The sequence below is a fragment of the Falco punctatus genome, assembly GCF_963210335.1.
Source record: "Falco punctatus genome assembly, chromosome: 17".
NCBI lineage: Eukaryota > Metazoa > Chordata > Aves > Falconiformes > Falconidae > Falco > Falco punctatus.
The window spans coordinates 4,115,007-4,141,109 of record NC_137597.1 but is presented as its reverse complement, the minus strand read 5'-3'; the positions used below and the strand labels follow the sequence as shown (position 1 = coordinate 4,141,109).

The window sequence follows — 26,103 nt, the reverse complement described above, 5'->3', positions numbered from 1 at the left end:
CCACCGCCTCTCTGCCTGCTCCAGGAGCACATTGCCAAGCAGTTTGGCATGATGCAGTCCCAGATCGGCTATGACATCCTCGCTGAGGACACCATCACGGCCCTGCTGCACAACAACCGCAAGCTGCTGGAGAAGCACATCACGAAGACGGAGGTGGAGACCTTCGTCAGCCTGGTGCGCAAGAACCGCGAGCCACGGTGCGTGTCCGCAAAGGCCCCATCCCAAAGAGCTTTGTGCTGCGTGATGGGTGGGATGCGCCTGGACCAGAGGTGGAGAGACCCCCCCGGGGACCCCCCTTGCACAGCGAGTTGTCTCTGCTCTGTAGGTTTTTGGACTACCTCTCTGATCTGTGCGTCTCCAACCACATTGCCATCCCCGTCACCCAGGAACTGATCTGCAAGTGTGTGCTGGACCCAAAGAACAGCGACATCCTCATCAAAACGGAGTGAGTAGCCAAGGGGGGAGCTTTTCCACGTCGGGGGCTTGGTGCCTGGCCCTGCCTTCCACCAGCTCCCACAATGTCTTGGTAAAACCCCCACCAGCCCTGGAGGTGCAGCCACTCTCTGTCTGTGGGAGCTTCTCCGGTTTTACCCCTGTTCTGTCCTAGGCTGAGGCCGGTGAAGGAGATGTCCCAGACCCATGAGTACCTGAGCATCGAGTACTCGGAGGAGGAGGTCTGGCTCACCTGGACGGACAAGAACAATGACCACCATGAGAAAAGCATCCGGCAGCTGGCACAGGAGGCCCGGGCTGGCAATGCCCATGATGAGAATGTCCTCAGCTACTACAGGTGACGACCCTGCGGCATCTTCTCCCCAGGTGAGGGTGTAACGGTTGCGTGGCCTCACTCCCTCTCCCCCTCGTCCTTGGGCAGGTACCAGCTGAAGCTCTTTGCCCGCATGTGTCTGGATCGCCAGTACTTGGCCATCAAGGAGATCTCCCAGCAGCTGGGTGTGGACCTGATCTTCCTCTGCATGGCAGATGAGATGCTGCCCTTCGATCTCCGGGCATCCTTCTGCCACCTCATGTTGCACGTGCACGTGGACAGGGACCCCCAGGAGCTGGTGATGCCTGTGAAGTTTGCACGGCTCTGGACTGAGATCCCCACAGCCATCACGATCAAAGAGTGAGACATGTTGGGGCGTGCAGTGGCTTTGAGGGACAAGGCAGGAGGTGGGATGGCAGATGCCATCCAGTCTAGGGATTGGCCTGACTTTAGCAGGGACTGGGAGGAGGGCATTTTTGGAGTGACTTTTGTGGGTTTGGGGCTTCAGAAGGAGGTAGGCTGCATCAGAGTCATGAGCATCACTTCTGCCCACGATGGCTCAGCAGCTTCCTGGCCAAGGCTCCTTCCAGGCTGGGTGTGAGCAGACTCGCTGCCATCCACCTCACTCCCACCACCTTCCCTTTGCAGCTACGACTCCAACCTCAACGTTTCACGTGATGACAAGAAGAACAAGTTTGCCAGCACCATGGAGTTCGTGGAGGACTACCTCAACAACGTGGTGAGCGAGGCAGTACCCTTCGCCAACGAGGAGAAGAACAAGCTCACCTTCGAGGTGCGAGTCCTGCCGGTGTCACCGGCACGTCGCAGGGTGCAACTGTCCCTGAGATGAGGGTGGCCGTGCTGGCACCCCTCTCCCCTGTGTTTGTTTCTCCCACTCAGCCCTGAGCATGGCGAGGTCTGGAGTTGCCTTGTCCTTCCCCAGGTCGTCAGCCTTGCCCACAACCTCATCTACTTCGGCTTCTACAGCTTCAGTGAGCTGCTGCGCCTGACGCGGACGCTGCTCGGCATCATTGACTGCGTCCAGAACCCCCAGCTGATGATGCAGGCGGTCTATAACGACGAGGTGACGGGTGAGTCCCCGCTCCGTAATCAGGCATGGTCCTGCAGGAAGGTGTTCTCCATGGCCTGACCAATGCTTTCCAGTTTTGGCTGCAAGAAAATGAGCCACTGGTTTGCTGACATGGAAGCTTTGGCTGGGTCTGCACTGGGAGGCGGGAGGTGTTGAACCCTTGGCCATGCCAGAGAAATAGCCGGTCCCTCCTGCTCGTTCTCTGATTAGTATCTCCAGCATTTTCCAGTCTTAAATGGGTCCTTCTGCTGGTCCTCTGCCACCTCCCTTTCCATCTGTGTTAACCCTGCCCACCATGGCTGCCTCTGCAGGGAAGAACGTGCGGAGATCAATCCAGGGCGTTGGGCAGATGATGTCCACCATGGTGCTGAGCAGGAAACAGTCCATCTTCAGCCCCCCAAGCCTCAGTGCCGGGTCTGCCCCAGAGCAAGTGGACAGAGGGAGGAGCGTTGAGAGTGAGAACATTGTGGTGATGGAGACCAAGCTGAAGATCCTGGAGATCTTGCAGGTTGGAGCTGCTGGGGAGGGAGAAGCTTTGTGGAGCTGTGGGTGGGATGGGGTGGTGTGGAGAAGACATGGTTTTCTGGTGCAGAGAGACAGCTGGCATGAAGAGGGCACTCACTTTTCCTTGCTTTCTTCTTTGCTGCTGCCAGTTCATCCTGAACGTGCGGCTGGACTACAGGATCTCCTACCTGCTTTCTGTCTTCAAGAAGGAGTTTGTGGAAGTCTACCCCATGCAGGACAGCGCGGCCGATGGGACAGCTCCAGCCTTTGACTCCACAAGTAACTCTCCCACTTTGCTCCTGGTACACCTTCAACTCGGCAAACCCCGCAGGCTGGGGGGACACCGGCGGTGGGGGTGACAGCTCCAACAGCTCTGCACCCACCGCTGGCGCTGCGGGGAGCGTGGCGGGGCATGGAGTTTGGGCAGATGGGATGAGGTGTCCTGTGTCCATCGTGGATGCTGGGAGCTGGGGCCAGGGAGCTGGGCTGGTTCCTGCAGGTTCCTGCCAAGGTACAGGGATGACTTGGGCCGTCCCGTTCATCTCCCTTTCCTCTCCCTTCAGCCGCAGCCATGAACCTGGACCGGATCGGTGAGCACGCGGAAGCCATGTTCGGTGTGGGGTGAGTCCCTGCCCCCTCCATAGTTAGCCTGGCCGTAGGGCTCTTCCTCTCCTGTCCATACTGCCGAGGCTGAAGGCTGCAGGTGATGAGGAAGATGAGGCTCTAAAGGCTACTGCAGCTGTCCGCATCAGCCCCCAGGCGGGACTGAGTGCATGCAAGCTCCCGCCTGGCTGCTTGGTGTTCCAAGCGCTTTTGTCCCGGCTTCAGGAAGACGAGCAGCATGTTGGAGGTGGACGACGAGGGAGGGAGGATGTTTCTGCGGGTGCTGATCCACCTGACGATGCACGACTACCCGCCGCTCATCTCCGGCTCCCTGCAGCTCCTCTTCAAGCACTTCAGCCAGAGGCAGGAGGTCTTGCACACCTTCAAACAGGTAACCCTGCTGGCACGCTGCTCTGGGGCACCTCTGCAGCCACCCTTGGCTCTGGGTGCAGGACGTGGGATGGGTCCTGGCCCCTTTCCTTGGGAAGGGGGTCTGGGAGAGGAGGGGAATGGGGTTTGTGCCTCAAACTGGGAATGTCATTGCAGGTGCAGCTCCTGATCTCAGCCCAGGATGTCGAGAACTACAAGGTGATCAAGTCAGAGCTGGACAAGCTCCGCACGATGGTGGAGAAATCGGAGCTCTGGGTGGACAAGAAGGGCAGCAGCAAAGGGGACAGCACGGTGGAGGGGAACAAGAAGGAGAAGAAAGAGGTGAGAGCCCTGAGCAAGACCCTGGAAACCGGGGTGGGAGAGGAGTGGGAGGCGAAGGTGCAGCTTGCTTCGGTCCTCTCGGTGGGCTGGAAGAGGAGGGTCGGGGGGGTCCTGCAGGGTGTAGTTATGCCCCAGGCTTTGGAGAGGTGCAGTGGGATCCTGGTGCTGTTCCTGTCCCCTTGCAGCACACTGCCGACGAGGAGGTCATTGCTCCTGGAGAGAAGAGCAGTGAGAACTACCAGATAGTCAAGGGGGTAAGTGAGACCCAGTCGTGTCCCCGGGGCTGTTCCTGGAGGCACGGCCAGCGATGTCTGCCTGGCCTGGGCTGGCGTGGGGGCACCAGCAAGAAGGGAAAGGGAGAAATCATGGGGGGGGGGGGGGGGGGGGGGATGATTTCCAAGTTCTCCTGGTTCAGTAAAAACGAGTCCGAGCGAGGTCTTGTTCCTGCCAGCTCAGGAGAAGGAGGAACCCTGTTACATCCCCAGGGCTGGCGAGTGAGCCTTGTACTGGGGGGACTGGAGGACAGGGGGGGATGATGGCTACGAGGGCTCCCTGTGTGGCACTGCAAGGAGGGTTTCTGAAGGGGGGGTGCCAAGATTTGGGAGCAATGCAGGGAGCACATCTGGGTTTATGGAGGGCACATCTGGATTGCAAGCAAGCCTGTGGTGCTGGTGGCCACGCTGATGGGCTCCCAGGCTCAGTTTCCCACCATGGTCCTTCTCTCCCTAGATCCTGGAGCGACTGAATAAGATGTGCGGGGTCGGAGAGCAAGTGCGCAAGAAGCAGCAGCGCCTTCTGAAGAACATGGATGCCCACAAAGTGATGCTGGATCTGCTGCAGATCCCTTATGAGAAGGTGGGTGGGCAGAAGCTGGCTGGTCCTGAAGTACCCAGGGCAAGGGGTGAGGGATGCGGGGGGACCCCTGCACGGCTGGGTCCTGCGGCTGGGCAGGGCAGGAGGGGCAGCAGCCTGTTGCTGCTCTCCGTCCCTCGCCAACTCTGGGTATTTCTTTTCTCTGCCCTTCCTCAGGGTGATGCCAAGATGATGGAGATCCTGAAATTCACCCACCAGTTCCTGCAGAAGTTCTGTGCTGGCAATCAGGAAAACCAGGCTCTGCTGCACAAACACCTCAACCTGTTCCTAACCCCGGGGGTAAGGAGAAGGGGCTGAAGCGTGGTTGCAGGTGGCAGCAGCAGGAGCGACTTCAAGTACCGCTCCTGGGGTCAAGAGCAAGAAATACAAAACCCAGGCGGAGACCCCAGGAGAGGAAGGGTCAGGGCAGGAGGAGAGGCTGTTCCTCGCATCCCACCGGCCTGACTCTGCTCTCCTGGTCCCACAGCTCCTGGAGGCTGAGACGATGCAGCACATCTTCCTCAACAACTACCAGCTCTGCTCGGAGATCAATGAGACAGTGCCGCAGCACTTCATCCACTGCGTGGCCACCCACGGCCGCCACGTGCAGTACCTCGATTTCCTGCACACCATCATCAAGGCTGAGGGCAAGTACGTCAAGAAGTGCCAGGACATGATCATGACTGAGGTGAGCATCTCTTCCCCCCAGCCTGTGGGGCTTGAGCGGGGGGTGTAGCAGGGCACGGCTCCTGGGAGGGGCACCGGTGGCTTCTGCCTTGAGGAAGAGCCTTCCCAGCCGTGTTGGCTTCTCCCTGGAGTAGGAAACATCTCCAGGAGCTTAATGCAAGGTCCAAGAGCCGATAACCATTTTGAAGTCCCACAAACTGATTTTTGATTGCACTGCAAATGCCTGGTTTTCCCTGTAAATGCACGGCCCTTTCACCCTTCGCCGGCTGCTGCCTCTCATCGCCCCACTGCAGAGGACACCGTTTTCTGCCTTGTGAGGTTTCTGACCCTCCTTCTCTGGAGCAGTGACCACTGACCCTTCCCTGCAGCTCACCAATGCTGGGGACGATGTGGTGGTTTTCTACAATGACAAGGCTTCACTGGCCACCCTTCTGGAGATGATGACAGCGGCCAGGGATGGGGTGGAGGAGAACAGCCCTCTGATGTACCACATCTCACTGGTGGACCTGTTGGCTGCCTGCGCCGAGGGCAAGAACGTCTACACGGAGATCAAGTGCACGTCCCTGCTGCCCTTGGAGGATGTGGTGCGGGTGGTGACACATGAGGATTGCATCACGGAGGTACGGGGTGCCCAGTGAGGAGGGTGCTGGTGGCTTTACGCTGATTGCCTTCTCCTGATGGTGCCTGTGAACCCGCTCCACCCCTTCCTCCCCGGCAGGTGAAGATGGCCTATGTGAACTTCGTCAACCACTGCTATGTGGACACAGAGGTAGAGATGAAGGAGATCTACACCAGCAACCACATCTGGACTCTCTTTGAGAACTTCACCCTGGACATGGCCCGGGTGCGTGGGGAGGGTTGAGTGGGAGGGACACGGCAGTGATGGCTGCTGCATCGGCTGGGGACAGGTTGGTGTCACCGAAGGTCCCTCAAAGGCTGGGGAGCGGGGCATGGGCACCACGGGGACTTGTGTAGCTGCCCCACGAGGGGCTGGGGAGCAGTCAGGACTCTCTGGTGTAGACCCAGGAGCTGGGTCACTAGCCACGTCCTTCAGCTTAGCTAGGTGCCAGCAGCATCTGGCCAGGGTGCATGCTCCCCTTGCCCTGGTGCCATCATCGTCCTCCCTCCTCCTCGCAGATGTGCAAGAAGCGAGAGAAGCGCCTGCCAGACCCTACGCTGGAGAAGTATGTGCTGACGGTGGTGCTGGACACCATCAACGCATTCTTCAGCTCCCCCTTCTCGGAGAACAGCACCTCGCTGCAGGTAATAAGGCACTGCATGGACAGGCCATGGCTGGGGGGAGGAAAGCTCCTCATCAAGACCCTGGAAGGTCTGGATACACCTTGCGTTGATACATACCTGCCTGCTTTCTCCTCCAGACCCACCAAACCATTGTGGTGCAGCTTCTCCAGTCCACCATGAGGCTGCTGGAGTGTCCCTGGCTGCAGCAGCAGCACAAGAGCTCGGTGGAAGCCTGCATCCGCACGCTGGCCATGGTCGGTAAGGAGCTGCGCCGCAGCGATGCTCTGTTCCCCACGATCCGGGAGGATGCAGCCACCCTTGGCTGCTTCTGCTCCGGCAGCGAGCAGGAGCCGCCGTCCCTACTGCGGGTCTTGGCAGGGCACCCCAGCAAGAGGCTGCTGGCCAGGAACGGGGAGCTCTGGCTCTGGGATGTGCTTTTTTTGAGCTACATAGCCAGGGATGAGCAGGGCGGGCGTGGGGACAAGCGAAGCCTGGACTTGGTTGAGAGATCCCTGGTGCATCCCTGCTGGTGAAGGGCTTGGAAACAAAGCCAGCATTTGTGGTGGTTTTCCCTTCACCAGGACTTTGCCCTCAGCCTGCTTGTGGCTGCCTGGCTCAGGAGAAGGGTTGTTTGCACTGAGTCACCGTGTGGAAAGGATTGCTCGGTGGTTAGACGCTGGGTGGGGATTTCCCTTTGTAATTTGAGGCAGGGTGCTTACAACATCTCCATGCTGGGCTTTCCCAACCCAAAACTGGCGCTGGTGCCTCTTTCCATCCGAAGCTGGGCTGGTGGGGCTGCGGGCGATGTGCTGCAGCGGGGAGGGATGGATGGAAGTACTCCACCCCTCACCAGCCTGCAGGAGTTTGCTCTTCTATTTAACCCAGACCTTCTCTGCTGCAAATGAAGAGCTGGTGGAGGGGTGGCCTGAGGTGGTGTGGTGGGACCCAGCCAGTGGGCTGGGCTGGGTCATGGCTGTCTCCAACTTGGGCCCCGTCTCCTGCAGCCAAGAGCCGCTCCATCGCGCTGCCCATGGACCTGGATGCCCACGTCAGCTCCCTGCTCAACAGCAGCTCCACCAGCACTGTGCAGAGGAACACCTCCAGCTACAAGACGGCGACGCGGACCTTCCCCCGCGTCTCCACCACCCCCAACCAGTGGGACTACAAGAACATCATAGAGAAGCTGCAGGTGTGGGGCAGGGAGGTGGGGGTGGCATGGGTCGGTGCATGATAGCAAGAAGGTGCTGGCGTTGCAGGGGTCCCTCTCCCACGCTCGTGTCTCCTAGGCAGGCATTGGCCCTAAAAGTGTGTGCTGTGACTTGTAGGACATCATCAGTGCCCTGGAGGATCGCTTGAAACCACTGGTGGAGGCTGAGCTGTCTGTCCTGGTGGATGTCCTCCACCGGCCAGAGCTGCTTTTCATGGAGGGGACGGAGGCGTTTCAGCGATGCGAGAGCGGAGGGTTCCTGTCCAAGTGAGGATGCTTTGCAATTGCCCTGGGATTGCTGGGAGGGCTGCGAAGGGCTGGTGACCTTCATCCTTTGTGGGTTGTCCATCCTGGTGTGTGCCTGCAGCCTGGAGGGATGGTGGGGATGCTTCCCTCGGGGACCCCCTTGTCACTCGCGGCTGTGTGACGGTGGCTTTGCTGTACCAGGCTGGTGCAGCACACCAAGGACCTCATGGAGACGGAGGAGAAGCTGTGCATCAAGGTGCTGAGGACGCTGCAGCAGATGCTGGTGAAGAGGAACAAGTATGGCGAGAGGGTGAGCACCATGGTCCCGTGGCGTGTCCTCAGCCCCGCTCCTTGGCTGTATAGCCCCCGTTTCCCAGGCTGGCTGTGCCCTCCCCGCCGCAGCCCATGGGTACTCAGTCTCGTTCTGCTCTAGCGCTGGCCCGGGCAATGGGAGACTCATGGTATTTATTTGTCTTGGCAGGGCAACCTGCTGCGGAAAATGCTCCTGAACAATTACCTGCAGAACAAGAAGTCCAGCTCCAAAGGGGAAATGGTGGATGCTGCTGGGGGAGGTGAGTGCCCCTCTCCTGCACCTTTCCCATCTCTCGGCGCTGCCCACACATCCCTCAAATTCCCATCTCCTGAGCTGTGATGGGATCAGGTCTGTAGCTGGTTGCCGCGCTCCTACCTCCGTGGGAGTAAAGGATTTGGGGAGGCGAAGGGATGGGACCGAGGTGCCCCTGGCAGTGATGTAGCTGTGCTCACTCTGTGCTACCACAGCATCCCATCTGCCTGTGTCCTGTCCTCCAGGCCAAGACCAGGACTGGTCCGCTATCGCTGCTGTCCAGTGCCGCCTGGACCGAGAAGGGGCCACCAAGTTGGTGGCTGACCTGATCATGAGCACCAAGAATGAGAAGATCTTCCAAGAGAGCATCCTGCTTGCCATCCGGCTGCTGGATGGAGGCAACACCGAGATCCAGGTGCTGAGCCCCAGCTGCGCGGTGGCACCGGTCCCAGGGGGATCGGGCAGCCGTGGGTCGATGGGTGCAGTGTAACGGTGCAGGCACTTGGAAGATGTTGGTGCAGGGCAGTCCTCAGCCCTGGGGTGGCCCCGGGGCAGCAGGTTTTGCCAAAATACTGTTTGGTTGCATATGTTTGCTGGCCATCCAGAGGAGGAACTGCAGAAATCTGTCTGGCTTTGAGTTTTCCAGTTGGGTGGCTGGATGGAGCTGGAGGGCTGGATGCTGGGGAAGGGGCAGGTTGTTGCAGGTTGTTTCTGGAATAATGCTGATGCCCTCTGCCGGGTATTGCTAAAACGGCCCAGGGCTGCAGCTCCTGGGTCATCTTGAAGCCTTTATCACAGGGAGGTTGAAAAATTGTGCGTGCAAAAAAACCCCAGTGGGGTTCCAGGCTGGGGGTGCTGTGATTGCTGCTGCTCTGTCCCTGCTTAGGGAAAAGGAGAGCACAGTGGCAGGGGACGGTCCACCCCTGTACATCCAAGAGCGCTGTGATGTCCAGGGCTGTTGTATGGAAGGAAACCTGCTCCCCAGGTTATCTTGGCCAAGGTCTTGAGTGCTGGAGGCTCAGAGGGGCAGGCAGGGACAGTTTGGACCCCGTGGGGGACACCTGAATGACTATCCTCCCTCCTCCCAGAAATCCTTTTACAACCTTATGACGAGCGACAAGAAGTCTGAGAAGTTCTTCAAAGTTTTGCATGACCGAATGAAGAAGGCACAGCAGGAGACCAAGTCTACAGTGTCTGTGAACATGAGTGACATTGGGAACAAGCCCCGTGAGGACAAAGACGAGCCTGACCCTGGCACCAAAGGTACGGGGCCGTGTCCCCTTGGTAGAGCCAATGTCTGTCTCGTTGGATAGCCCGATGCTAATGAGGTTGGGTTGCCCTCTAGGACGAGGAGACACCTTCCTGATGCCTGGCACCCCCTCCCGGTACCCAATGGCCGTAGGGTTTCGGAAGGGCCATGACACTGGGGAGCAGGGCCAGAACAACGAAATGGGAGTGACGGTCTTGATCATGGAGCCTATCCTGCGCTTCCTGCAACTGCTCTGTGAGAACCACAACCGGGACCTACAGGTTGGTTATGGGGGCTGCGAGGGTCTGGGGGCCAGGACAGAGGACATGGAACTGGGGCGTAGGATTTTTTGCCCCAGTTTTGTCCAAAAAACCAATTGCACCAGCCACTCCGTGCCTCAGTTTCCCCATCTGCAAATGCACCATCCCTTATGGATAACTTGGTATTGTGGAAGGAGCTGCCCATGGCACCACTGTGTCCGTGGGACCGAGTGCTGCTCTCGGAGGTCTGTATGTTACTGGGGTGCCCCAGCCCAGTTCCCCATGGAACTGGGGCTGGAGTGGGTGTCAGGAGGGATCGGGACTGCCCCCTGGACCGGAGCGGTGCCGCTCAGCCCCGTGACGGCAGGCTTTGCTCCACAGAACTTCCTCCGGTGCCAGAACAACAAAACCAACTACAACCTGGTGTGCGAGACGCTGCAGTTCCTCGACATCATGTGCGGCAGCACCACGGGGGGGCTGGGGCTCCTGGGGCTCTACATCAACGAGTACAATGTGGCCCTCATCACCCAGACCCTGGAGACCCTGACCGAGTACTGCCAAGGGCCCTGCCACGAGAACCAGGTATCCCTGTGGTCGTTCCTGGCACGCCTGGGCTGTTCCACCTGTGATCTGGGATGCCCCAGGGAGGATCTGGGGGGATGCGTTGGAAGGCAGCATGGACAGGGCCAGCTTTTGAGTTTAGGCTGTGAACAGGAGCAGGACGTGGGCAGCAGAGGATGCCGGGGTGCACGGGGATGCTGGGTGGGTTATGAGCTACTGCTTGGCTAGATGATACGGTGATGCAAATGGGGGTTAAACAGCAGTGGTGCAAACGGTGCCCTTTCCAGGGAGAGGGGGATCTGGGGATCCTGGGGTGATCGGGCAGGGTCAGTGCTGTGGGCAGGACTCTGTTTCAGACCTGGGCTGTGTTACGGGGTGAAGCAGGGGGGGGACTGGCAGCATCCCTGGGATAACACGTTGCATTGCTCCCCCAGAGCTGCATCGTGACCCATGAGTCCAATGGGATCGACATCATCACAGCCCTCATCCTTAACGACATCAGCCCCCTCTGCAAGTACCGGATGGACCTGGTCCTGCAGCTGAAGGTAGGCAGAGCCTCCGGCTGGGATGTGTGTGCGTGTTACTCACTGCGTGGGCTTGCTGGCCTGGCCACGGGCTGTGCTGGGGGTGAGGTGGCCGCTGTAGCGTGGACTGTGCACGTGTCAGGTCCTCGAGTGTGTGAGCACGTGGGCTTGGTGGGTCTGGGCTGGTGCATCACGGCCGTGTGAGGCTCGGATGCCTCTAGCACGGGGGAGTTACAGCTGACGGGGGCACAGGGGGTCTCTGCCCATCCCGAAGCCCTGGCCAGCAGCAGGGCACAGCTCGCCTCAGCAAGGGCTTCTCCTCACCAGGATAATGCCTCCAAGCTCCTCTTGGCCCTCATGGAGAGCAGGCACGACAGCGAAAACGCCGAGCGGATCCTCATCAGCCTCCGCCCGCAGGAACTGGTAAAGGCTGACAGTGAAAGACCCCCATCCTTGCCCCATTGAGCCCCCCCCAGCCTCCCCCCTGGCCCGTTGCTGGACCTCTTCTGCCTGTGGGTCCTGATGCAGTTTCTGGTTCGCAATCCAATAAAACCATCTCATCTGCCACGCTGCTGGTCACCTTCTGCACAGGCATCCTTACCTAATAGTTTTCCCAGAGCCATTTGTGGCCAGAGAAGGAAAACAAGGTGAGGAGATGGGGAGAATCTTACTGTCCCGCTGCCTTCCAGGTCGATGTGATTAAGAAGGCCTATCTGCAGGAGGAGGAGTGTGAAAATGCTGAGGTTTCCCCCCGGGAAGTTGGCCACAACATTTATATACTGGCGCTGCAGGTACTGAGCTGTGACAGCAGGGTCCCCGCCAGGGTGGGCTCCCTGTGCTGCCCTGGGCTCCCACTCACTGATTTACATATTTTTCTCTATATTTATTTACATTTCCTCCAGCCAGGCTGGCCTCCTTGGGGAGGCACGGCTGGGAAATGTGCTTTTGGCTCCTGAAAAGCCACCCCCCAGCCTTGCCAGCCATCCCGCTCCCCATGCCCTGCTCCCGTGTTCACTGGTGGCTGCTCACCAGCCTGTGCTCACCTGGTTATCACTGTCCCTCTTCCAGCTGTCCCGACACAACAAGTCTCTGCAGCAGCTCCTGAAGCCGGTGAAGCGAATCCAGGAGGAAGAAGAGGAGGGCATCTCATCCATGGTACGGAGAGGCTGCGGGAACGGAGGCAGAGCCCCTCCAAGCTGCCCTGATCCTGACTGGAGGCTGGAAAGAATCTCCCACCCTTGCTGAGCCACCCTGGGTCTTGTTGTTGAAGATTTGATGGATTTTGGTATTCCCCAGGGGGACTAAAGAAGGAAAGACTTAACAGTGCCCTTGTAGCCAAAACTATAGGGTGACATCCAGCTCGCCGCAGGCACAGGCTGGTGGCCCTGGTCGGGTGCTGCTTGTGCCTTTCTCCCTTCCCCTGCAGAAAAGGAAGGGCTGAGCCCTTTGCTGTCATTTCTTGCCCATGTACCTTAGATCCCAAATGAGATTCAGCAGTAATATGATTTCCCTGGGGTTTTATGGGCATTGATTTGTAATTTGTGGATTAGCAGCATTTGGATGTAATTATTGCAGGGAATTGAATGTCTGTCACCTCGGGGAGGGCTCCTAACCCTTTAGGAAGGTTTAATTCATTTGCTTTTCCCTGAAAACCTCATCAGCTTTGGTAGATTTTGAGGAACGCTGTTGTCAGTGCAGAGCTAGAGCTGACTTCCCCCGCTGAGGCCACTCTCATCCTCTCTCCCTCTCCCCACATCCCAGCTCAGCCTCAATAACAAGCAGCTGACACAGATGCTGAAGTCGACAGCCCCAGTGCAGGAAGAAGAGGAGGATCCGCTGGCGTATTACGAGAAACACACATCCCAAATTGAGGCAAGACCCGTTAGCTGTTGGGTTGCATGCGCATGCACGTGGTCAGTGAACCCCACATGCTCCCCAGCTGCCTCGTGCCCGGTTATTTTGCCCTATTCCCACCCTTGTGCTGGCAAAAAGCAAATGGGTCTTTTGCTGGAGGCGTTAGCAAAGCTTGTGAGGAGCTGAGGGAACAAGCTGCCTCCTGGACCCTTGCTTTTGCTGCCAGCAGCAGTGGGGATGCAGCCAGTTCAGCAGCCCCATCCTTGCTCGTCAGCATGGATCTCCTGGTGGATACCCAGCTTCCCTCTGGCACAGCCCGGGCTGCCTTTGCCGGGCCGACTTCTAGCGTTCTAGATGAGTGGCTGGTGATATTTGGATCTGGGTGGAGTGGGAGGGAGGAGGGGAAGGCATATCTGGGTCTAGGAGAGAGGAAACCGAAGCGTGGCAGGAGCAGGATCTGACGGCACCCTCCCCTGCGCCCTGCTTCCTGCAGATTGTGCGCCTGGACCGAAGCATGGAGCAGATAATCTTCCCGGTGCCTGGCATCTGCGAGTTCCTCACCAAGGAGACCAAGTATCGGCTCTTCACCACCACAGAGCAGGACGAGCAGGGCAGCAAAGTCAGTGATTTCTTCGACCAGTCATCCTTCCTCCACAACGAGATGGAATGGCAGAAGAAGCTGCGCAGTAAGAGCAAACCAGACCTTCCCAGCGCCGGCTCCTCACGTAGCCCCTGTTGTGAAACTGGGGGGCAGCTTGGAAAGGGCTGCAAACCCTGGCAGCAGCCGGGAGGTCACGTTTCTGGGCTCCTTGTGGCTCTTGCTCTCTGTAGAGCCCAACACACCCAGCAGCTTGCAGGGAGCGGAGGTTAATCAAGATCCCAGGGGTGATTTTCCTCCATGCCTGTTGGTGCAGCTCCTCAGTAGTCTGAAACGCATCTTAGAGCACGTGCCCTGGGATTACGCCTGCAGGTGTTTTCCCCTAGAAAGCCCTCTCTTCATTTGTTTGCAGTTGCCTTCTCCTAGGCCAGAATCTAGAGATGATAAATAAAACTCGTTTCTCTGCACCCTGCAGACCTGCTTAGGTGCTCTCAGGGCTGCATCAGGGCGGAAATCCTGGCGTAAAATAACAGGAGCTCAATAGTCGCGCTATAAATACTGCGATGCAGCTAATGAGGAGTGCAGCAACTCTGAAAACACTTACAGATCCAGGCAAAACTATCTGAGGAATTCGGCAGGAAACAAGTTTCCAGTATGGGTGGGAAATTGCTGGCTGGGTCTCCTCTGGGACCGAGCACCAGCGCTGGAAACACAAAGACACTGTTGTTTTGAAGAATACAAGCATCGAGGCTGTAGGAGGTGGGTGATGGGGAGGAGGAGGATGAGGATGAAGCTGATCTGATTCCGAGGTGCCAGAGCAGGTCAAAGGGCTGAGAAGCCAAGAATTGTGAGCAGCAGCGTTTTGAGCTTGCACAGTCCTATTTCAGCAGATGAGGAGGGAGCTTTTATTAACGTTCTTTTTTTTTTTTTTTTTTTTTTTTTTTTATTATTATTATGATTAACATCGCTTCCTTAAGTGGGAGGCAAGGGTCCCTCCGGGCCTGCTAGCTGTACTGAGCCGATCCCTGTGGATGTCTGGGAGGACAAAGCCTTCCCCGGCCAGCGCAAGGTTGCCTGAGGTTTGTGTGTCTGCCTCCTCTCCCTCCAGGCATGCCGCTGATGTACTGGTTCTCCCGCAGAATGACACTCTGGGGAAGCATTTCCTTCAACCTGGCTGTCTTCATCAACATAATCATTGCTTTCTTCTACCCTTACGTTGAAGCCACTTCCATGGGTAAGCGCCCCAGCACCTGCAGCTCCTCAAGGTGGAAGAAAAAGCTTCCTGCACAGGCAGACTGGTCCCCTTACCCGCACGCCCCCCACCCTCAGTCTCCTTTTGACTCCTGAAGCCCCCCCGGTGCTTTCTGCTGGTGCCAGCCCTCCCACTGCTTCCTCCTTAGGGAAAAGTCTTTTCCCCCTGGGCTGCACTTTCCCTGTTTGTAAAATGGGGGGAAGCAGCGACAGAATACGTACCTGCAAAGCCTCTGTCAGTTAGAGTGGTTTTGAGCTCTCAGATAAAAGACGTTAGGAAAATGCATTAGTAAGAACGATCTTGGTCCATGCCAGTCTTTGCAGCCAAACATAATTTCTCTTTTTCTTCCCACTGATAATCAGCGCGTGAGTTTTTCTGGACAGCAGCACAGTGTCTGACTGGCAGCCCGCACTTCATCTCATGCCGTTTAATTGCTGTGGGTCTTCTCTTCCCAGGAGTGCTGGATTCCCCGCTGATCTCGCTGCTTTTCTGGATGCTGATCTGCTTCTCCATCATGGCCTTGTTCACCAAGCGCTACGGCGTCAGACCGCTCCTCGTGGCACTGATTTTGCGATCCATTTATTACCTGGGGATCGGACTCACCCTGAACATACTGGGAGCCCTCAATGTAAGTTCTCTGTGCGCTGGAAAAGCAGCGTTAGCAGCCCCTGGCTCAGGAGGCTGCTGTGCATTCATGAAGTGCAGCAAACCCTGTTTCTGGTTGTTCTCCCCCCCCCCCCCCCCCAAATTGTGCTCGTTCCCCAGCTGACCAACAAGATTGTGTTTGTGGTGAGCTTCGTGGGCAATCGTGGGACTTTCATCCGAGGCTACAAGGCCATGATCATGGATGTGGAATTTCTTTACCACGTTGGCTACATCCTGACGAGCGTCCTGGGACTCTTTGTGCACGAACTCTTCTACAGCATCCTGGTACAATACATGCAGATGTTTGGGGCACAGAGGCAGCCTGTGTGCCCTGTTAGAAGCTAGAAGGTTCCTGTGATACCTTCCAGGGGCTGACTGATAACAGCAGTGAGAACAATTCACTGTGTTCTAATCTTTGCGTAGGCTGATCTCTCTGCCTTCCGACAGTACCTATTACTGTCTCTTTCCTGGTCTTTTGCTATCTCTCTTTTTCTAATCTCTACTGTATACTTTATCTGGGTCAGCTGGGAGACAACGTGAGCTGGTGAGGGCAGAGGCAGGGGGCATGTGTCCTATTCTTGGCTTTCCTGCTGTGCATAAGTCACTTCATTCTTCTCTGCCTCCCTACAGTAAGCTGGGAAACTTAAAATGCTTGATGTGAAAGTTAGTCAAGGTCTGCTGAATGATCCAAGATCTCAGGATAAAAAGCGATATATGTAGGCCAGGCATTATCAAGAAAAGCACCCTGCGGCATTTCTTTGCTCCTGGGTCCCTTTCAGCTGTTTGACTTGATCTACCGTGAGGAGACCTTGTTTAACGTCATCAAAAGCGTGACGCGGAACGGGCGCTCCATCCTGCTGACAGCCCTCCTGGCTCTCATCCTCGTCTACCTCTTCTCCATCGTGGGCTTCTTGTTCCTGAAGGATGACTTCATCCTGGAGGTGGACAGGCTGCCGGACAGCAAAGCCAAAGGTGGTTCAGCCCTTGCCCTCGGTAGCTGCGGTGCTCGGGTCCCTTCTGCAGCTGGACCATTGCATGAGACCCGCTCCCTCCCCGCTGCAAAAGCACACGCGTGTCTGTGCATGTGCATGCATCGTGGGTTTTACACCCTTGTGCAAGCTCCTGGTAGTGCTGCTTTTGGGGCTGGCGGAGGAGACAGCCGCCTGTGCCAGCTTAGGGGCTCAAGCTGCAGAGAGCAGGGCTCTAGTGCTAGGAGTGATGGCAGAGAAGGGGGTAGGCAGCTACAAAACAAAGTTTTAGCACTGTGGAGGTCTTAATGAAGCTCGAGCTGAAAATTCAAAGCCTAGAAGAGGCCAGGAGAATATGAAGCAACTTGGTTTTGAGGAGCTTGAAAGCTACAAGAAGAGGCAGTTGGAAAAACCACCCGTGACAGCAGCGAAGGGCTTTACTGAGGCAAGGTGATGCTCTGACAAGGCTGCGGTCTCTTTTACTTGCAGATGATCCCTTGGGGATGCAAAGGAACATGGAGACCTTCATGGAGTCATGCAGCAGTGACAAAATTAGCTGCTCTGCTGTGCCTACTGCCTTGGAAGGTAAGCGAGCTCATTAGAAAGGTTGACTCTGTCAGTGGCAGAGTAGGTTGGCTGCCTGGCTTGTCAGCAAGCTCAGAAAAAGCCTAGCTTTTCGAAGATGGAAACAACCAACCCACTTTCTGGCACATATTAGGCAAGAGGCCTGCAAATTTTGCACTGACCCTGGCATAAAAAATAGTGAAGTAGATTCAATTTAGTCATAAAGAAAGTGGGAGCTTCGGGAGCGCTCAGCCAAACACCTCCACAGCAAGAAGCAAGCTGGAGGAGCTGCTGGGAGGTTGCTGGTTGGGAGATCCACAAGGAGCACCTGCTCCCAGGAGGATTTGCCACTGCATCACTGCAGCAAGACTTGTCCCCACAGCTCTGGACTCTTTGTGATCGTCTAGTACTTCAGCCCTGTCTGTGCTCTGAGTTTTTGCTTTTATTTCCCCCTGTGGTACTCTAGAAACAGATGCTGACCAGTGGGAACGTGCCTGTGACACGCTGCTCATGTGCATCGTCACTGTCCTGAACCATGGGCTGAGGAACGGAGGCGGCGTGGGTGACATTCTGCGGAAGCCATCGAAGGATGTGAGTTTGGGCAGCGCGTGGGATGCCTTTCTTCTACCCGGTCCTGCTGCATTTACCGCTCTGCAGCTGCCCCCCCTCCCTGGAACCTGTGACGCTTCCAGCTCTATGCCCCACACTGTCCTCCGGTGCTTTCCCCCTCTCTTCTCCTGCCGCAGCCTTTATTCCTCCTCACCTGGTGCCCTCAGCCCCTGTAACAAGGCAGCGCGGCTGGAGTTGCTAGAGGAGAGGTGTGCATGGGACAGACATTTATCCCTTTCCACCCATTACAGGAGTCCTTGTTTCCTGCTCGGGTTGTCTACGACCTGCTCTTCTTCTTCATTGTCATTATTATCGTCCTGAACCTCATCTTTGGGGTCATTATCGACACTTTCGCTGATCTGAGGAGCGAGAAGCAAAAGAAGGAAGAGATCCTGAAGACCACCTGCTTCATATGTGGTGAGTGCTGGGGCCTCACTGGACAGGAATCGCCCCGCAGCTCTTCCTCTCTTCTAAGGCTGAGGGAGGGGAAAAAGTTTCAGCTGGTTTCTGCTTTTCATTTGTTTCGCAGCAAAACTTAAATCTGTTCAGCCATGGGTCACTGCAGCGTGAGGAGGCTTAAACAAGGACACAAACTGAGAGGGGAAATTATCCGTATTGTTCCTTGCCTTCTGTTAATGAGGTGTTAAACTAAACCACCACACTGCAGAGGTCTTGTGGCTGTGCATCTATCGCTCCCGAGACCATCGCTTAGCCAGTGGAAAAAAAGCACCAGATTACTAAAGAAATAAAATACAGAAAATGTTCTGGAATGCTTTCAGTCATCGGAAGGCATCCAAAAAAAAAAAAAAAAGGAAAAAAGGAAAAACCCAAAAAATCTGGTTGCTTTTTTCTTAAAAAAACCCAATAAATCTGGCTGCTTTTTTTCTAAAAAGATCCACTGGGTGCATTTTAGATACATAGGCAGGAAGCATAGCTAGCAGTACTTTAAATAGAAGCCTCCTGAATACACAACTGGGTTATTTTCCTCCTGTTCTGGATGCTTGTTATGTGCTAAATGCCAACTAATTATTAAAAGCACTTCTTGAAAGTCACACCTGGGAGAAGATGCAATTATCTGTACTTCCCTTCACATTTGTTTGCTCGCTCACTTCTTACCTTCTCCTCCCCTCCCCATCTCCTCCCTCCACCTTCCTCTCCGTTCTTGCCTGCCTTTCCCAGGCCTGGAAAGGGACAAGTTTGACAACAAGACAGTGTCCTTTGAGGAGCATATTAAATACGAGCACAACATGTGGAACTACTTGTACTTCATAGTGCTGGTGCGAGTGAAGAACAAGACAGATTACACAGGGCCAGAGAGTTACGTGGCGCAGATGATAAAGGTACGTGTCCTCTCAGGGCAGCTCTGTTGCTGTTGCAACCTGCCTGCCCCAGGGAAATATCTGAGAACAAGGGGCTTGCCAAAGAAAAATAGTTTTGAGAAGCAGCTTTTGGAAGATACTTAGTAACGCTGCTTGTGCCTTAGTTCTTCCTTAGCTGGTTATTTCCACTTTGCAATCTCAGCCAACAAGACATTGTCTATTTGATGTTTTGTACTGTGTGTTTAGGGATTAAACCAAGGGCAGAATCGAAGCAGTAGAGAATGGGACTTCAAGGTGATTTCAAGGCAAGGAGGGAGGGAAAGGAAATTAAGAAAGGAAAAACTTCTGAACTTGAGCCCAGAATGCTGTAAGAAAAAAACCAGAAGTGGGCCATTCGTGGAAAATTTGCAAAGATACAGACAAGACGAGCCTTTGAGAATGTCTTTAATCCCTAAGCACGGCCAGGCTTACTGTCAGGTCCTACCAGGTCTCTTCCCCTTCCCTCCTCCTCATCCCCTCTCCAACTCCCGTTCTCCACGGTCACCTTTCCAGAACAAGAACCTTGACTGGTTCCCCCGGATGCGAGCCATGTCACTGGTCAGCAATGAAGGGGAAGGGGAACAGAATGAGATCCGAAATCTTCAAGACAAACTCAACACAACGATGAAGCTGGTGTCCCATCTCACCTCCCAGCTGAATGAGCTGAAGGAACAGGTACTAGACACTTTTAAAAATAGGAACACCTGGCTGTAGAAACCCGCTGTCCTTACCAAAATAGACACTGATCGCAAGGAACGGGAGGCAGAACCAGACCAGGCTCAGTACAACTTCAGATACAAAGCAAAGGGCTCCTGCAGCTCTTTTTGGGGGGGTCATGGACACATGGGACATGGGCTTTTGCAGAGCTTTCTGGCAGGTGCTTAGAGCAGCTGAGTCAGTCCCACGCTTGAGGAGCATGCTAGTAAAGGAAAGGTGGCCTGGTTTCCTGCCTCACGTGTCCTTGTTTGAACTCTAGATGACAGAGCAACGGAAGCGCAGACAAAGGATGGGGTTTGTGGACGTCCAGAATACCATGAACCACTAAGACACAGAAGCAGCACTGGCTTCACCCACCGAGGGACTGCACATACGTATCAGCTAACAAGGCTGCTAATTCCTGGGTTCCACGCATGGACATCGCTGTCAGAGAGAGCCGGACCATGCAGAAGGGCTTCACAGTCAACATTTTCCTTAGAGCGCTTGTAAGCAATTCAGGAACCAGGGATTGGCCAGGATTCCTCACGATAACCTGGCTCCAGATGTTACTCTAATGCCCTTGTAGGAAGATAAATTATACAGGACTTTCATTCCTCATTGCAATAACTCTTTATTTTGCAAATGTGGAGGGTTGTATCTTCATCTCCATGCGCTACATTCTGATGGCCTCCACCTTGGGTGTAGTGTAACTAGCTGTAGGGCTGCAATATTTAACTTATTCCAAGAGTGGCACTAGTACACGTGGGTCTTTGCAAACCAGCCATCGTATTTGCTGTACCTGCTCCACACTGATCCCTCTCCATTTAAAGAATTCTGTTCATCACTGTGGTGCAGTAAAGACAAGCTGAACTCAAGGAGATGGATTTGTTAATTTAACTCACCAGATGAGGATGAGTATCCAAGCTTGTACTAGTATGAACTAGTTTTTTGCCTTCTGTGGACCAAGAGTATCTGGGCAGTAGCAGTAGGAGACTGCAGGTTTACAGGAGTTCACTGTGAAAGGGGTGTCCTGTGTTTTAGTTTCATCTCTGGTGTAACGTTCTACTTTTTTTTTTTTTTTTTTTTTGTTATTGTTGTTACTTAAGAACTGAAGTGTAAATTGCCTTAACTAAATTAAATACAAAATCATGTTATAATAAAAACTTAAACATGGTAAAGAAAGCTCCCCTCCTGCGCACTCTGCTATGTAATGGGGCGGTCATAAATAGAAATACAGAAAAATCCAAGGACATAAAGCCAAACCAGGGCTCTATTACCCAAGGTGCTCCACAACCAATGATCTCTGCTCCAGATGTTAAATGTTAACGTAGCATGATGCTCCAGTCAGAAGATGAAGAATGCTACCATGAAGAGCTACCTTGAACACCAGCCTCCTTTTCTGAAGTTCTGGATTAGAGCCTGCAGCAAAGTTTCAAATTCTTTCACTACTTGCCAGGAAAACACTACAAATACATAAAAAGGAGCAGCTGTTGGTGCTGCCTGGAGCCAAGCTGAGTCCTGGCATCGCTGTGCTCTAGACACTCAGCCTTCCCAAGCCAAGCGGTGCTGTAGCCACCCCGGCTACAGCCCTGTGCCTCTGCCTCCCAAGAACAGACGCTGATGCAAGCATTAAGGCTTTAAAAAGGAATAAAAATAGGCCACAGCAACGGCCTAATCACACTTGGAATTTTTTTTATGGCACTATATATACTAACACGGCATTAAAACCTATCTTTATCCCTCAGATATGCAGTAACCCATACGGAGCCTCCTCTTCATGCTGAGGGAAATCTGCACATAGCTAGCTCAACCAGCAACACACCACTGCAGCATCTCATTGAAATCTCAGTTAAACTCTTACACTGCTCCACTGCCACCGTGGTAGTCACCCTCAGTCCTCTCCTGTGTCTTCTCAAAAGGCGATGATTAAAGTTATCCCTCAATTTCCCTGGTACCAGCTCTAACACACAGGAACACAAGCACAGCTGAGCTTTCACATCATCACTACTGCTATCTTCACAAGCAAATTCAAAGCTAACAAGGTTGCACCTACTTGCTCTGTGCATCTCCTGCTTGTTCCAGTTCTTGTCATACACAGGATGAGGTCTAACATCACAAAGTTCTTTCCTCTACACTACATTGCTCCAATACATTTTCAGCACAGATGCATTAAACTATGTCCTAGATTTTCAGGGGAGGAAAAAAAAAAAAAAAAAAGAAAGAGGGGGCACAAAATATGAAGGGTGTAAGGTGTAGGTCTGAACAAAAATGCTGTTGCTAAGAGGAATAAATGGTTTTATTCATCATGGCAACACACAGTGCTTTAGGAATATATACAGTGGAGAATCTGGGAGTTAGCCTATCACTTTGAGTCCTCTTCAGGTTTCTTGGCATAAAACTTTTCTCGCAGTCTTCTCCATGTACCTTTTTTCATGTCTTCCATCTGTTTCAGAATGTCTGTAAAAGGAGAAAAAAAAGAGAGAGATGGGGAAAGAGGAAAAGAAACAGAAAAGCAAAGGAATGAAAGCCCTTTTATAACAGCTTTGCCTTACATATATTTTCCTTTTTTGACTTTTCATCTTAATGAATTTCTATTTCAGGACCTGAGGCAAGTTCGTTTTCCCTTCCAATCAATTGTGTGGGGAGTCCCTTATCACTAGCAACTAATATTCCACACACTGCAATCAAAGTTAGGAACTGGAGCAGAACAAAACTGCACTAGTTTCCCATACTGCACTTAATAAATCATTTGGCTGACAGTATTTCTGCATCGTGGTATCCTGTTTTCTCTCATAGTCCAATAAAAAAGAAGAAATACTGAAGGCAATTTGAACATGGTAAAACAGAAGCTGAGGTACATTTTGGAACGATGTGGCAAATGTGCATCTCTTTCACATAGCTCCTGCTATGTGATCTCAAAAAGCCCTTACAAACCCTTTGCTGATCCTGGCCAGTGCAAAATACAATCGACTTTTCACCCTGGTAAGATTACTGAAGATCTCCTCAATTATTCCTAAACTTAGACCTCATTAAACATCCTAATATACTTGCATGGCAGTCCTATTCTGTCCTTTAGTCATGGGTATTTAGTAGAAGCGGTGCAGTGAACACCACGAAGCTTAGAATGTACTTTATCTCCTGCACTGACTTATTCTCAAATCAAGCACAGTATTGGTACCTGTTGCTAGTATCATCTTGCAATCTTCTACTGTCACTCCAGTGAAGCTCGTGTCTTTCAGGCGTGGATACTGCACAAGCAAGCAAGTAGATGAGAGAAGGAGAGAAAGACGTTACTTGCAGTGCACTTGAAAAGGTTAAAATGTCACCATACGGTAGAGTCCGAGCTCATTGTCACTCAAGCTCTAAGAGTTCTATCCATCCATACCAAGAATCTGCATTGTTCATACATGCCACAGGGGCCAAGGTGTTTGCAGCTTTCCTGGAGTGACCAAAGGCACCAGGTAGTGCTGCATCCCCCTGACCGCTCATTTGTCTGACTGTCAGACATTCCCAGAAACACTGCTGGGACAAGGCAGCCAACTGCAGTGGGTGGTGACTCAGTCCCTAAAAGAGGGATGACGGCTAATGCCAAAGCTCACCTTGTTTTTGTAGTAGTTGGTATGGATTCTGACTAAGCTCTCGTACATTTGGTCACAGGCCTCAGGGTCAGCAATCTGGAAAGGGATAAAAGTATCACAACACTCTTATTTTAAACCTCCACAGCAAAAAACACCTCTCTTAAAGCCTGTGAGAAAGACAGCCGAGGAGCACCTCAGGTGACTTGTCAGTGCAATGCAGGACGCTGGTGACCCCTGCTATGCCGCTCCAGAATGCTGATCATTTTCTTTCCCCTCCACTTCTCACCAGCTTGGCCTACGAGAATAACGAGGCACATGATTTCCAGAATGGACCTTAAACTCCGCTCAAAAAGATTTGGCAGACCAACTGTGAATACGCAGTTAATGAGAATACTGCTAGACAGTTTTCTTCCCACATTTATTGGCTAGAGCTGTGAAATCTGCCAGACTTCTTGCTCAACGGCCACTTTCACTGCCTATTTTATTCTAAAGCATCAAATAGGATAACATAGTAGAATGGAAGTTAGAAAATCCCGGTGCAGGCTGAAAATATTTATAACTGATTAGGGGAAAGCAGCATGAAAGACACTTGAACAGCTTGTGAAGGGTAAATGTATTTCTATTTTGGTCTAGTAAGTTGGAAAGATCTTGCTAATACCTAAACCTCTGATAGGTGCCTCAGACAGGTGCACCTGCCTTGCAGAGCCATCTATTTAGCAGCGTCGACGGCACATCATCTCGTTTTTCTATTTTATTTCACAACAGGGGCCAACTCGACCAGAGCTCTGCATTGCTGCTCCATGACATCAAACATAAATGATTTAAACGGCTACACGAATAAGAATAGTATCAACAGAAACATGTCAGGATAAAATGACATGGCTCATTTGTCCTTGGGACACCGGCACAGGTTCAGCACAAGGCTGGTAATGCCTCCTCTGTGCAAACGAGGAAAATTAAGGCCAGGCTTTCGTTATTCGGTAGGTAATGGCTGCTGCAGGAGAGAGGATATAGGGACAGACAGACTGTCAGGAGTCAGCACCATCACACTGCAGGTGATCTGCAGCTTAATGTATCTTGCAGTCACATTTCAAACGACCCTCCTAATGTTTTAGTAATGATAGCAGAAATAGCTATTAAATGGGTAGCAGAAACAGTATTCCCCCACCCTGTAAAATCAGCAAATCTTATTCCATGTGAATAAAACAGACATTAGACTGATAAAGTATCCTTTATGGTTCTAATTCATTTCTCAGACATTCCTCCTGCTGTCTGCCAGTACATTTCCCTTTGCTGTATTAAGCCTTTATACATACAAATTGACATCAGCGCTGCAGGCATCAATTTAGATTTTCAAGATGAGTGGCAGCTTTGGGATATTGTAGCCAATTGGTGCGGCATATTCAGCTGTCCCAAGCATATGAAAAAGCAATAAGCATTTTCCGAAATGTCTGCTGCAGACTATTCTTGTGACCAATACAGAATTAGGTGCTATAATGGCCCCTTCAAGTAGAAAACACATACCTGGAACAATGTTTTTATGCTAAAAAAGGGCCCATTTACATTCCACAGCAACACCTCCAAGGCTGTAAAGGTCTGCAGTCTAAGTCAAGCATTAGTTTCTCTAATGTATTTCAGCACCGAAGCCCAAACTCAAACACAATCACAACTGTAGCCAGAATCCAATTTTAAAACTGCTGCAACCTAACCATGTCAGGCGACGTTGCATTTCATGATGTACTCCGCACTGCATCACGCAATCATCCTATCCTATCATCATGGCAAGGAAAACACACTAATTAATTCAATTCCAGCACGGCGCTGACAAATTCACAATGCTTTGTATCTCACTTCTATAACCAGGGGAACAGGGATGTCCCGAGCACGTAATGTACACGGTGCAAGAAGTGGGTATAAACCACAGCTTGTCCTACGCGAGGAACAAGGGACGTGGCTGATGGGGCTGACTCGGGCCTGTCCTGGGGGCAGCTCTGCAGGGCCCGAGGAGACCTGGAGAGACACAAGGAAGCCTGGGGGCAGCTCTGCAGGGCCCGAGGAGACCTGGAGAGATGCAGGAGCAGCTCTACAGGGCTTGGGGAGACCTGGGGAGATGCAGAAGCAGCTCTACAGGGCCTGGGGAGACACAAGGAGACCTGGGGGCAGCTCTGCAGGGCCCGAGGAGATCAAAGAGACCCAGGAGCAGCTCTACAGAGCCTGAGGAGTCCCGGGGAGACCCGGGGGCAGTTATGCAGAGGCCTGGGGAGGCCCAGGGCTGCTCTGCAGGGCCAGAGGAGACCCGGGGGCAGTTATGTGGGGCCCTGAGGAGACCCAAGGCGGCTGTGCGGGCCCCGAGGAGACCCAGGGTCACAACCTCCTCCTCAGCTCCCACCGAGCGAGCTCCGAGGCGAGGGAAGCAGCCGGTGCCGGCACCAAACTGAGATTTGTGCCCCAAACCCTCCGCAGCCGCCTCAGAAGCGCCGTTACACCATCCCCCGACGGAGGCCAGGAGCCAAGAGGCGCCAGCGCGGCCCAGCCCCCAGCCCCCAGACCACCAGCCCCCCAGCCCCCAACCCCCCAGCCCCCAGACCACCAGCCCCCCAGCCCCCAGACCCCAGCCCCCAACCCCCAGCCCCCAGCCGCCCGCCGCGGGGCGCCGCCCCCGCCCTCACCTGCGTGCTCTCCCCCTCGCGGAAGGCCTGCGCCACCCGCTGCCGCAGGAAGGCTCCCAGGTCCCGCTGCCGCTTCGTCTCCTCCACCGGCCATTCCTCGCAGAGCTTGAGGAACCGCCGGTACCGGCTGGCCGCCATGGCTGCCGGCGGCCCTCACGTGACCTACGGCAGGCGCGAGGGGCCGCGGCGCGCGCAGGCGCGGCGGGGCGGGCAGGGCCGGGGCCGGGGGCTGGGGCCGGCGCTGC

The 26,103-nt window shown here is 54.0% G+C and overlaps 2 protein-coding genes across 3 annotated transcripts in view; one reads left to right on the top strand and one right to left on the bottom strand.

Moving 5' to 3' along the window:
• ITPR3 (inositol 1,4,5-trisphosphate receptor type 3) overlaps window positions 1–20,793 on the top strand; it is a 42,841-nt gene extending 22,048 nt beyond the window's left edge. For both annotated transcript variants that reach the window (XM_080366987.1, XM_080366986.1), the window contains 43 exons: window positions 25–197; window positions 326–445; window positions 608–790; window positions 875–1,126; window positions 1,415–1,559; window positions 1,710–1,857; window positions 2,168–2,364; window positions 2,510–2,639; window positions 2,924–2,981; window positions 3,189–3,354; window positions 3,510–3,674; window positions 3,860–3,928; window positions 4,404–4,529; window positions 4,704–4,826; window positions 5,014–5,214; window positions 5,582–5,833; window positions 5,932–6,057; window positions 6,351–6,476; window positions 6,593–6,713; window positions 7,460–7,644; window positions 7,781–7,929; window positions 8,110–8,218; window positions 8,390–8,480; window positions 8,719–8,888; window positions 9,562–9,736; window positions 9,819–10,003; window positions 10,364–10,564; window positions 10,978–11,088; window positions 11,395–11,490; window positions 11,757–11,858; window positions 12,136–12,222; window positions 12,829–12,939; window positions 13,415–13,607; window positions 14,628–14,753; window positions 15,227–15,399; window positions 15,537–15,701; window positions 16,196–16,388; window positions 16,874–16,969; window positions 17,415–17,539; window positions 17,809–17,974; window positions 18,737–18,897; window positions 19,429–19,590; window positions 19,892–20,793. In XM_080366987.1, the coding sequence (XP_080223113.1) occupies window positions 25–197; window positions 326–445; window positions 608–790; window positions 875–1,126; window positions 1,415–1,559; window positions 1,710–1,857; window positions 2,168–2,364; window positions 2,510–2,639; window positions 2,924–2,981; window positions 3,189–3,354; window positions 3,510–3,674; window positions 3,860–3,928; window positions 4,404–4,529; window positions 4,704–4,826; window positions 5,014–5,214; window positions 5,582–5,833; window positions 5,932–6,057; window positions 6,351–6,476; window positions 6,593–6,713; window positions 7,460–7,644; window positions 7,781–7,929; window positions 8,110–8,218; window positions 8,390–8,480; window positions 8,719–8,888; window positions 9,562–9,736; window positions 9,819–10,003; window positions 10,364–10,564; window positions 10,978–11,088; window positions 11,395–11,490; window positions 11,757–11,858; window positions 12,136–12,222; window positions 12,829–12,939; window positions 13,415–13,607; window positions 14,628–14,753; window positions 15,227–15,399; window positions 15,537–15,701; window positions 16,196–16,388; window positions 16,874–16,969; window positions 17,415–17,539; window positions 17,809–17,974; window positions 18,737–18,897; window positions 19,429–19,590; window positions 19,892–19,960 (6,282 nt within the window). In that variant the 3' untranslated portion in view covers window positions 19,961–20,793. The remainder of the gene's footprint in view (window positions 1–24; window positions 198–325; window positions 446–607; window positions 791–874; window positions 1,127–1,414; window positions 1,560–1,709; window positions 1,858–2,167; window positions 2,365–2,509; window positions 2,640–2,923; window positions 2,982–3,188; window positions 3,355–3,509; window positions 3,675–3,859; window positions 3,929–4,403; window positions 4,530–4,703; window positions 4,827–5,013; window positions 5,215–5,581; window positions 5,834–5,931; window positions 6,058–6,350; window positions 6,477–6,592; window positions 6,714–7,459; window positions 7,645–7,780; window positions 7,930–8,109; window positions 8,219–8,389; window positions 8,481–8,718; window positions 8,889–9,561; window positions 9,737–9,818; window positions 10,004–10,363; window positions 10,565–10,977; window positions 11,089–11,394; window positions 11,491–11,756; window positions 11,859–12,135; window positions 12,223–12,828; window positions 12,940–13,414; window positions 13,608–14,627; window positions 14,754–15,226; window positions 15,400–15,536; window positions 15,702–16,195; window positions 16,389–16,873; window positions 16,970–17,414; window positions 17,540–17,808; window positions 17,975–18,736; window positions 18,898–19,428; window positions 19,591–19,891) is intronic.
• Window positions 20,794–21,889: 1,096 nt separating this feature from the next.
• On the bottom strand, window positions 21,890–26,042 carry UQCC2 (ubiquinol-cytochrome c reductase complex assembly factor 2). Its single transcript, XM_080366992.1, has 4 exons — window positions 25,859–26,042; window positions 23,211–23,285; window positions 22,790–22,859; window positions 21,890–22,068 (listed from the first exon to the last, which is right to left on the bottom strand). Exons 1-4 carry the CDS (start codon window positions 25,994–25,996, stop codon window positions 21,974–21,976), a joined length of 378 nt encoding a protein of 125 aa, XP_080223118.1. The 5' UTR covers window positions 25,997–26,042; the 3' UTR covers window positions 21,890–21,973.
• Between the last annotated feature and the right edge of the window lie 61 nt (window positions 26,043–26,103).

Bases quoted from the DNA above. Each gene is read 5' to 3' on its own strand.
- UQCC2 (XM_080366992.1), bottom strand. From the start codon at position 25,996: ATGGCGGCCAGCCGGTACCGGCGGTTCCTCAAGCTCTGCGAGGAATGG. The intron at 22,860-23,210 runs GTGAGCTTTGGC...TTGCTTGTGCAG, and splicing joins CCAACTACTACAAAAACAAG to TATCCACGCCTGAAAGACAC. The intron at 22,069-22,789 runs GTACCAATACTG...CTCCTTTTACAG, and splicing joins CAAGATGATACTAGCAACAG to ACATTCTGAAACAGATGGAA.